Source organism: Parasteatoda tepidariorum, chromosome 1, assembly GCF_043381705.1.
Source record: "Parasteatoda tepidariorum isolate YZ-2023 chromosome 1, CAS_Ptep_4.0, whole genome shotgun sequence".
Lineage (NCBI taxonomy): Eukaryota > Metazoa > Arthropoda > Arachnida > Araneae > Theridiidae > Parasteatoda > Parasteatoda tepidariorum.
The window spans coordinates 82,472,154-82,484,310 of NC_092204.1; the positions used below are offsets into that span (position 1 = coordinate 82,472,154).

The 12,157-nt window shown below is 32.4% G+C and overlaps 1 protein-coding gene across 2 annotated transcripts in view; it reads right to left on the reverse strand.

The window, feature by feature from the left end:
• Positions 1–12,157, reverse strand: part of LOC107450073 (myosin phosphatase Rho-interacting protein) — a 110,953-nt gene that overhangs the window by 33,777 nt on the left and 65,019 nt on the right. For both annotated transcript variants that reach the window (XM_043039093.2, XM_043039092.2), the window contains exons 5-8: positions 10,471–10,622; positions 6,852–6,969; positions 5,981–6,224; positions 4,378–4,417 (exon numbers count right to left, since the gene is read on the reverse strand). In XM_043039093.2, the coding sequence (XP_042895027.1) occupies positions 4,378–4,417; positions 5,981–6,224; positions 6,852–6,969; positions 10,471–10,622 (554 nt within the window). The remainder of the gene's footprint in view (positions 1–4,377; positions 4,418–5,980; positions 6,225–6,851; positions 6,970–10,470; positions 10,623–12,157) is intronic.

Consider the following 12,157-nt stretch of genomic DNA (forward strand, 5'->3'; position numbering starts at 1 on the left):
TTAAGTGTAGGTACAGGACGTTGTAACAATCATTTATTGTATAGTAATGTATGGGACGCGGTGAGGCAAAAACACAAAAAATAAGAGAGGAAAGGAAAGACAAAGTGTTTATTGAAAATGTCTTTGACAAGTGTAATGTTTACAATAATTGTTCAAAATTGCGTCCACCAGTAGCAATAGATGCTACTGGTGGACGCTTGACAACGCCGGTGGAGCAACTGGCATACATGTTCAAAGATGATGCCAGGAATTTCACGCACACATGCAGCAGCTTCGGATATTTGAACAACGAGATCTTCATCTGAGTCAAGTGGAGTCGCATAAACAAGATTCTTCCAATAACTCCATAAAAAGAAATCGAGGCTCGATAAATCGGGAGATCAGATGCCAAGGGACTGGTCTACCATGCCCCAAGCGTGACATTCAGTTAAGTGCGCTCATCAGTGCTGAAGAGGGCTGGCGCCTCATCATGCTGAAACCACATGCGGTTACGAATGGCGATTGGAACATCCTGCAGTAGCTCTGGTAACACCTGTTCCAGAAAAATAAGATAACATTCGCCATTAAGTCGCATCGGTAGTGAGTATGGGCCAATCAAAAAGTCGTTGACAGTAAATACTAGCCCACATATTCACACAGAATAGTTGTTGATACGCATGAGGTAGCGTTGCACGTGGATTCTCGGTTGCCCAAACATAGGAGTTGTGCGCATTAAAGACACGCTAGCGCGTAAACGTCGCCTCATAGGTAAATATCACATGAGCTATGAAGTCCGGCTGCAGTGCACATTGCTGCACCATCCACTGGCAGAATCTCAGGCGGAGAAGATAGTCTGCCGGATTCAAAGCTTGTACTCGCTGAAAATGGAAGGGGCATAAGCGATTTTCGTTTAACACTCTACAAACGGTCTGATGACTCACACCAACGTGATGAGCAACTGCTCTTGTAATTGACTCGGGTCTATCAGCCACAACGTTCAAGATGCTTTCTTTAAGCCTTGGACAGCGAAAAGCTCTTGGTCAACCTGCTTCATGTCTGGTGACGTGGAACGGACCTATTTGACGAAGATGACGATGTAACCGCTAAAACATTCTGTGATCCGGCATTCGTCGATCAGGAAACAGCGCGTGATACATTCGTAGCGCAGCTCTGCGGTTACCATTTGCACGGCCGTACATGTAATGCATGTCTGCTTTTTCGCATACGTAAAGACTCCCATCGTAGACATCAGCACAAGTGCGAATGGCACTTCTCCCTAGTGAGATACATCTTGTTGAACGGCAACTAGGCATCTACTGCCCGCTACCGGCAACGCAAAAAAACAATTTCTCTTTTCTTTTCTTTCCCCTGTTTGCAGCCCACCGCGTCACTTGTGTCCATGGATTCCAATGCATTAAATGATTGTTACAATATCCTGTTTCTACCCTTAAAGTTTGTACCATGAATTCGGGATCACCCTGTATAATACTTATACAAGAAAATCCGAACATCAGCTTACCAAAGTTTAATGTGCATAATTCGCGGCGCGGAGAACAGTTCAGTGGTGTCACTTCAGTGGAGCGAACTGCCGTAACGAAAAGGGTCAAAAAATCATTTTAAACTTCAAATGGGTACATATTTTTGATTTATTTTCCAACAAAAGTAACTGACTTTTATGTACGTAAATAAAAATACTAGTTGAAAAAAATGCGTCGTTAGCTACTTTGTTATAAAATAAAACAATAAATTTTGAAGAAAAAAAATATACATGGTATTAAATTTATTTCAAATGTTGCCGAAAGGTGGCGTAGGCTACAAACTGCAATAGGAAAAACAAACAGAACGTCTTTCCACAGGTAGGACAATTCAGTGCACTATTCTTTATTTGCTTTTCTAATGAAAATATAAAAAACGGCATATTTTTTTTCCCTCAAATTATGTTTCATATTTCACGTTTAAATTAAGACAATTAATTAATGGGCAACCCGTAAATGCTGGTGATTATGGTATATGAATGAAGATTACTGTATATAAACGATGATGATTACGAAACACCTCGCATAGTAAAATAATACCAAAAAATATTCAGTTTTCCAATCTACAATTGAAAGAGTGGAAAATTATCCAGATTTTACTGTATTTGTTTTAGCGTCCAATCTGATGATATTATGAAACTGCAAAATCAAACATAGAGTTTGATAATTGATAGAACTTATATATCATATTCGCTAATACCTCATAATGTGGCAAATGATGCATCTTTAGAAAACGTGTCGTAAAATTAAATACGTGAACCATGGTGGCTCAGAAAATTGAGCACTCCCTATGAGGTGACCCGGGTTCAAATCCCAGCGATGGTTGGTAGATACGAATTCCACACCCGGCTCGCACCGACTACATCAGTCTTGAAGTAAAATATCCTGAGTGGTAGACAGATGATGGGTTCGAGTCCTTTTCCTATATTTTCGTGGTTTTCACTTCCATAAAACCAAATGCGGGTTAGTTGCATCAAAAAGTCCTCCACGAAAGCAAAATTCTCGTAATACTTGATCCAAGAGTACCTTTGTCATTTGAATTGGGTTCGAAATTAGGCTATGGGAGTGAGCATTGGTAGTCGTAATAAACTCAAAAAAGGGTCGGCTGTTCAACGACGGTTATAATATAATTAAAAATTAAGTCTGAATCATTTTGAAAAAGGTCGTAATAACTTAAAACACAACAAAACAAAATTTAACAACCTACCAGTCTACAAAAGAATTATAAATTGTCTAAAATATTTACACAAAAATGTAATAATCACGTCATAATAAAAAAAGATGAAACAATAAAGAAAGAACGACTTTAATCGGTCTGTTTTTAAAAATAACACAGTTAATTTTAACGTACATTATTGTGTTAACGTATCTGCTTTTTATCACCGTTTCCAAAGGTATTTTTCTCTTCATGAGAAATATTTTTAATAGGGATGTATTTCAATTCAAGTATGCACGCCAGAGTGTTGAGTAACGAATACCCCTATTTCAGGTCGTAGGGTAAATTCGGTCATTCATGGGTCAGGGCAAAGGTCCCCTAATTACAAGGCAATTGTGCCGAATATTCTCAGAAGGATAATTTAGCTTCTAAAATATGACCTTATAGCATTATTGTTAAGGTCAAACATGAAATAGAGCTAGAATAAAAATGTTATTTATCAAAATTAAATTAAAAATACAGTTGATTCTTAAAGCTATTTACCTTATTATATTATTTTAAATTTTAAAGCTATTATTAAAGACATTTAAGCATATTGTATCCCTTTGTAATATATATNGAAGTTTTCAGGATAAAAATGAAACAGTTTTGTTTGGGCCATGTTAAGTTTGAGATGCTCACTAGACATCCAAGAAGAAATATGAAGTAGATATATATATATATAGATAGATAGATAGATATATAGATAGATAGATAGATATTTATATGATAAGTTTAAATTATACCAGAAAAGTTTCTCATTTATACCTTTTTTTCAATTAAACCTCGTGACATTGAAGTCCCAGTTTTTATTTTATTTTATAACCATCATTGAAATGCCGACTTATAGACTATTTAACCCCAGAGACTTGTAATTCTGATACCAACCCAGAAGGCAAGGGAACTTCAGGATCAATCATTGGGACAAACTAGCCATCGTGCAGGACTCTTTGATGGAACTGACCTGCATTTGCGTTACATGGAGAGGAAAACCACGAAAACATCCACGGTTAGCTCGATGACAAGGAGATTCTAAGCCATGATGCATCCACCACTAAGGAAATTTTATGTCTGCACTGTGCTCAGTGAAAGCCAGGGTAGAATTCAAACCTGGGTCACTTCATTGGGAGGGGAACGCTCTATCCCCTAAGTATTTCGAGTTCCGAGTAAAATAATTCATTTAAACGATAGAAGAAAAATAAAAACACATGTTATTGGTCACTTAATTAATAGAGTGAATAGTTAAAAAATAGTTAGTACCAACTAATTAGCATAGTTAAAGTTATCCCTTGGAATCATTATGATAGGCACTTTGTTCCTGAAAATGTGCTACTGAAATTCCGATCATTGAAGCATAAGTTATTTAGGGTGATATTTTTTTCTATTTTGCGAATTGTACGTACTTTTAAGGTTTTAAAACTGCTTATTAATCATAAAAAACAACGAAATTATATCTAAAAGTCATGCTATATGATATTTCATAGAAAGCTTATAACAGAATGAATTTAAAAAACATTAAGTTTACTCACACAATAGGAAAGATTTTTTTTAAAATTGGGCTAAAGGTGTTACATTTGAAAACAATGCAAATTTCGTTTTATACGGAGTGATAACTCACACTACGCGTTTGAGTTGAATTTTCGAATAAAATAAAATGTTCAGTCTTACTTGGGTGCTTTCTCTTCAAAGGCTTCATTTATTGGCAGCTCTGCAAGTAAATAATTAAATTTATTACTAAATGGGATACAAAAAGCATACGTTATATATCAGTATCATACATTCCAAGACTAATTCTCTTATTCATATGAAAATAAAACTGCTTCGCTTGGTTTCTCGCAGGAAAAATTGTAATTCTTTGTAACATCTAAAGAATTGGGTACTAGCAACTAATCACATGATTTTGTCCAATCACGTGGTTGTGCATGGCGAGTTAAAGTTATAACTTTATGGCTTTGATATATCATGACGCTGAATCCATTATCGGATAAGATTTAATTAGATTCCTGCAAGCAACATCACACGTGTGTGTTGGTCCTGATTGGCTGACCCAGGTATGACGTCTCTTGCAAGCATGCAATTACGAAATATGAGTATCTATGAAAAAGAATATATTGCAAGTAATTTTTGAATAATTTTATTTTTTTCAATGCTTAATAAAAACAGATTTTATACAGAGGGATTTTTTTCAAATTGTTTTTAATAAAAATTGCCCTTTTCATAATTTTGTTTCCTTCAAAACATAACCTATCTTAAGCACTCAAGAGATATTTTGAACTACGCTGCACAAATTTTGAGTGTATCTAAAATTATGAAGAAAATCTGTTGAGCAAATCGTTATAATAAAAAAAATACGAAAACTTTTTTTGCATTATTGATGTTTGGAAAGTATCCAGAATAAATAACACTGACACTGAGTTGCTGATTTATTTTATTATGTGAGTGTTACTTAATGAAGGTCTTTAATATACATTTTTAAATTCTTTGTCAAAAATGAGGTTGAAAAAATACGTATGCTAGCATATAAAACATTATCAAACATGAATGTACTGAGGAAGGTAAAACTAAAAACGTCAAAGTCTGTTTAGTCTGCTGCAGGAAACAAAAAGGAATCAAAGGACTATAAATTGAGACATATCCTTGCTGCATCCATAATCAAAATGATTATGAAGGATAATTAATAATTTGATGTTTTTCAACTCGCTATCCCCACAAGTGTTTGGACATTTCTTTTAACACAATATTTCAAATCAATTTCAATTTTTAACATACTAAGTCATTTTTGACAAATATGTACATTAAAGGCGGTCACAACGAAACAACCTATGCATGAAATATGTCGAAACACTTAAATAACTTTTGATTTACTGATCCGATTTTCACATACTACGTCTCAATCGCAATGATTGTAAAACCTTAAATATACTAATAAAATAATGTAGACGATATTATAAGTTACGCATTCAGACACAAAAACGTACTTTCTCATTGTAGCAGGACCCAAACTTTCAGCTGCTTAACACTTGGAAACATATTTTCTAGATTGCGACTAACGTCCTTAATTTGAAGATCTGTAATCCGACAAAAAAAGGTATGTTTATTCAGAGAAAATGCTCTTTTCTGTCTAATTTCGTAATTTTAAATACTATCTGCACTAATTAATTAAAGTTCGACACTCGAAACATAAAGATTGAGTCCTAGAAGATGAAAATCCGATCATTAGATCAAAAGTTATATTCAGGGTGCTCGCTTTTTATCTGTGGATTGCACTTACTCTCAGTATCATCAAGAGTATCCTCTGGAAGGGATATGAGTTTGTTCAGAGCATTGTGAACTTCCACATCTCTCTTTATCTTGTTGTTGGAATTCGATCCATTGATGTAAGGATCTTTGGAGGAGAAGACATCATCCTCTTCCGTGTTTGTGGCAGGGATCCAATCTTGCATCATTTCGGAAGTGCTCAGGAACTTGGGTCTTGAGAAAGTGTTTAACCTCATGTCATCCTCACTGCAATACTCCTGCAATAAATAACAGAGTCATTTTTACGGAGTGAAAGAGTTATCTAAAAACTATTCGAAGTAAAATTATAAAACTAAAATAATTCTCTTTGTTAAAATTATGTTTAATTAAATGTTACAAATTAATTACTGAATAAATAAAATTATAGTTATATATATTTAAGGTCACCATCCCTATAATTTAAAGCCAAGGAGTAGGTTAAGTTCATGGCAATGTTTTTGCAAATTTTGAATCTAATATTCCAAAAACTAAATTTTAGAACTATTCCGTGACAAATCAAGCATGTATTGTAGTATTTAGTTAGTGCCACAAAATACTTTTTCTAAAAAGCGATACTTCATTTTATTAAATTTTTTTGCTTCTTTTTAATAAGATCAGTTTTGTTAAATATTACTATTGCTCAAATTTATTATTCTAACATTATTTAATAAGTTGATTATAACAACACATATATTCCTTATTTTAAAGCAACATTTTCCTTGAATAGCCATTAGATTGTTTTTGGTGTCATAAATAAAGGGAAAAATTCTAACATGACAACGAAGTAATATTGAATTTTCTACCAACAAGCAGTTCCTCGTTTTCAATAGACTGAGTTAACCTAGTACATAAATAATCGAAATTACCTGATTTATTACAGCTGGGGTTGGTATTGTAGCCTTGCCGCACGGAAAGGTAGCATTTCTTTTATGTTTTTGACGTGAAATGTAACGAGGTGACACTTTGCAGAGGACATCGAACCACCTGGAACAAAATAATTTTTTGTTATGACACTTCAGCTCATAAAGTGAGATAACTCTTTTTTTCCATAAAACATTTAGCCTTAAATATAATAATTATAGTTAGCCTTAAACGCTTCACTAATATTGCGTAACTATGCAAAATCATTATTAGTTTTTAAAGTAGAGAGCGCAAAATATAAAAAAGGACCTTTAGGATAACTTTTGATCTAATGATCGAATTCTACAACTCAATCTTTAATGGTTCGAGGAGGTAACCTCAACTATGCTACTCAATTAGTGCGAACGGCATTTTAAGTTACGAAATCAGACACTAAAACGTATTTTCCCTGAATATTATATATCCTTTTTTCCCGACGGATTCGGATTTCTGGACCCCGAAATAAAAAGGGTAGCCGCAATCTAGGAAATATGGTCCCAATAGTTTGGCCAGGGAGTAATTCCAAGTTTGAATCCTTGTAATGTTAATTTTGCATTTTGCTTGCTTTACCCTATTTCGAGAAACTTTTTAAGCAAATTGAAAAATTTTTGCTCAAAATTATAAAGTAACTAAATAATTGATAATTTCGTACGAAATATAACTTCTAATAAATATTTAGTAATTTTAAATTTTTTATTTAATAATAGTCGATTAATTTTGAATTGTAAGGTGTACAATTTTTACATCATTTTAAAGAATGCAATTTTAAAGGGCAAAATACAAAATTCAATCGAAATTTGAAAATGTATTTTTAAGATTGAACCTAGAACGTGATTGAGTCCTACTACGTGAAGATATGATCTTTAGGGGCCAAAAGTTTTTTTGGGTGGTCTGTTTATTTATTTACTTATTTATTTGCGCACTGAACAATAGAAATTATACTTTAGTGTAGCATATAGGAGATGGACACATAGCCCGGTAATTTTTGGTGAGGTGGGAGGCATGTCTCCTGATAGCCAGGCAGAAGTTTTATTGTCATTCTTATCTAAAACATTATATTTTACGTTTAATTTACTTAAAAACTTAAAGGTTGGAGACTAATTATTCTTAATTATGTTACTTAACTAGAAAATGTTTAGTGAAATCTCATACGAATAAAAATAAAACTCGTCTTTCGAATCTTTCTTTCCTGATGCACATTGATGTTCCCTTAGATTAAAATTTTTTTTTGAAATAAACTTCCCATTTAATTCCGCCGTTTTCTGTTATAAAACGTGATTCATCGTATGATTTTCTGAATAATTTTGTTCAAGAAATAGAAACAGAGGGAAAAAAAATGGCAAATCTTCAGTGAAGGAATGCATATTCAGGTCAAAATTTTGTAAAGCTGAACTTACACAGGATAGTTGAAAAGGATTCAGTAAAGAAAAAATAGTAAACGGAAAAATAACTGGTTTAATTTAAACGGAAACATAATTTAACGCAGCACCTTATGATGATTTCAAAAATTTTTATTGACATTAAATGTGCAGATATATTTGTTATCAGTAGAGCTCGTATTTGGATGACCTAAAAATCTCAACTAATGTCCTTAAAAAATGCAAAAAATACCCTTAAGAAGTGTTAAAAATGCCCTTAAAAATGCTCTAAAAATGGGAAAATTGCGCTAAAAATGCCTTATGACATGACTGAAATAAAGTAAAAATATCGAACTAAAACAATGTTTTACTCTTTAAAATTATGAGTCATTTCAATAACTACAAAGCAATGCAACACTTGTTCTACGTTCATTAAAGTTTGAAAAATTTGTTTTATGTCCTAAAATAACAAAAAAAAGGAAAATATATTGACTCCAAAACATTTTCATTTTGTATAGAAACTTTAATGAATATAACAACTTCCATCTCATAATATTACTAAATATCAGAATTACATTGGATTATTAAATGTTTTTCGATATTTTGAAATGTAAACGAGCGTCTCTTGTCTGAAAGTAAATTTTTATACCTGGAGAAGCTTCTTCTGATGTTAATGGTGCGTACTTGAAAAAGACGGTCTCACTTACTGACAATTCTTCTCCAATTTGAAAAGTTGTTGCTTCACCTGTTAGTATCCTAGAGATTTTCTTCATTGTTTGGAAGCCAGTGTTCTTCTCCAAAACTTTGTTCAATCTAGCTGCTACACTTTGTCCTATTTTTCCCCTTGCTTTTTGCAACACTCGACTCACTACATCAATATAATTTATTGCATCGCTAAGTTCCAGTTCTTGTTTCTCCAAGCTTGTAATTGTCGAGGACACAATAGCAAAGTTAGACTTGATAAATGCTAAATTTCCTTCGATTTTATCAGAAGGGAACACGTTTAGCGCTATCTTAATTGATGCAGCATCTTCTGAATCAAAACTACTGACGATAGACTTCACTATCTTAAAATTTTCACTGTAATATAAGCATGCATCCAACCAGGTACCCCATCGTGTGATTACTGGTTTAGGGGGCAAAGCTGACTAGGAGCAAATGTTTTGAAGCATTCTAGAGCATAAATGTATGCTCTAGCAAATGTTTTGAAACATTCTTTGAGAGTTACAATATGACATGTAAAATTATAAGACAAATCTTGCATTTCATGTAATAAAAATACTCCAAAAAATAATAAAAATTGGAAAAAATTAACAAAAACTTTAGAAAATGCTTTAAAATGCAAAATACGCCCCAAAATTAAAAGAAAAATGCCCTATAAATCTAAAAAAATGCTCTAAAGGACAGAAAATGTTCAAAAATGCAAAAAATGCAAACAAATGCAAATGTCATCAAAATCTGGGCCTTAGTTATCAGATATATTTGTTAAAATTTTTAATTAAATACAAATACATTCCCATATTACATACAAATTGGGTCGAAAATGACTATGAATGTTAGTTTCAATGCAGCTCCAATCTTTCTTATTTTCCTTCTGCAAAGCATGCTAAATAAAAAAAAATCATTTTTTTGGTGGAAAAAATTTATACAAGGCACTTTATAAAGACCGCCTTTAATATGTATTTTCAGAATCCTTATTTAGAAGTAAAAAGGTACACACTACACATATTGGGATCATAAAATAATATTTGACCTAGAAAAATACAAAAAGGCTAAAATCTGATAAAACACAATACAGGAGGGTGAGTGTAATAAAAAACGATCCAGGTCCGATTAGGGAAGGGAACAGAGAGGAGGTGATAAACGATTACTAGAAACACCCCAAGTTTCAAACTCTAATTAAACCAGTTACGATGTTTATTACATCCTTCTGCTATATTTTATGCTTCCTCTCTCATTTAATAATTTGCACTTACATTGTTTACTGTTCTGTTTTCATTTTCGATATGTATTCTAAAATATGACATTAAGGGTAGTCTTTTCAGAAAACCCTGTATAAAGATATTAGTTTTTAATGAACAAGATTTCAGTATGATGAGAGTGGTAAACCAAAATCTTAATAATACTAATCAACAATAACTATCTATTAATGACATTTTCAGCGAAATAATGATATTTCAAGCGAAAAATATTAAATAAAATGTAAATGCTTCGAAATTGTAACTACCATTTGCTCTCTTCTTTGGAGGTTCCTTTGACGAAATGAACTTTGTCAGGTGTTGTTATGGAGATGGCAAATTCATTTCCAGTGATGCCTTCCGCGTCTGATACGTCCAGGACTTTATTCATGTCAATTGTGCCTTGGGGAATGGTGTCCGGCTATCAAAAAAAGAAAATAGAAAAATATGCATTATTCAGAGTCCGCAAGGGCCTCATAGACACTTTACTATCATTTATAACGTATTTCATATCTTAAAAACTTTATGGCGAAACTCAAAATGCTTTCATGAGTTGCATACAATACATCTTGAACATGGCAATAAAAAAGATACATTTTTTTGAATGACGCCAGAATAAGCTTTTGTGAACTTAATGTGGAATTTTCTCAAAACTATATTTTTTATACATTTCAGACAGGAATTTTCATAGTTTTCAAGCGATTTGATTATAATTTTAACGATAAAATGATTCGTGAAAGTTTATTCGGTTGGCAACTGAGCTATTGCCGTTTTTGTTTTAAATTTTTTAATGTGTTAGAATTCCGTTTTCTGTGCCAATTCTCCTGTAGTTTTTCTAGCGGAGTTTAATACAATTCGTTTAATTACTCTTCAATGAACTCAACTGGATGACCATAAGGACAAATTTTCAATTTTTAAAACTGGCATGCCAATCACGAGCGGATTCTTTCACATATGGCGCGTTCCTTATACACAGCAAGAATGTTGCGAGTAGTTTTTGCGGGCTCGGGACTTATACCGATAACAAAAAGATAAAGGAATCAAGCATGCTCATGTTTTAAATTTACTTTTCATTTTAAGGATCTGAAAATTAACAAAACTAATTCAAAAAAAACCAAACAAACAAACATAAATTCCGGTAGAACGAAACAGCTCCTTTCAAATGATCTAAAATATAAAGCCAAAAACTTTTAATAACGGCGGGGACTTAGCTGCCAATCCAGAGTTAGTTATAGAATTATGAGTGTATGATTATTAGTATATTTAATACAATTATTAGTATAAGCTTTTTCTATAGATTTTACAAATCAATGATGAGATCGAAATTTAAAAGCACTTATGAAAAAGTCTGATTAGCAAATGTTTCAAATAATAACCAAAAGACTCCTATGTGCATGCAAAAATGATAAATGCGTATCGATTTTGTGGCATTTTAAATTAAATCGATTAAAAATTGAAACGTTATCAATTTCAGAAGTAAGTAAAACACAGTTTTAGAGAACTCTCCTAAGTCTACAAAATCTTTTTCAATGCGTACCAGCATGTACACGAAAAGCACACGAATGTATGAGTTTTGACTTATTTTTTAAATGTTCTTAATTAGGTAGAAATCATACAGCAAAATTATGTAGAAATGAATATTTAAAAAAATTATTACAGTGATATCATCCTTTAATCTAAAGACTTACAATAGAAAAAACACATTTACAAAAATATGCTAAAATAGTTTTTTTTAATATTTCACTTTTTCTTTTTATTGATCATATTTTATGATCAATGAGATCTCTTTTTTCTTATTAATCATAGTTGTTTATTGATCATGGAACTATATGATCAACGAAAGGTTTATTCAGTGTCCACACAAGACCTGAAATTATAAATTAGTCACAAGAAATTTATATAAATTTAGGTTAAACTTTGGTTTTACAAAATCATTTCTCGAATTTTCTCATCCAG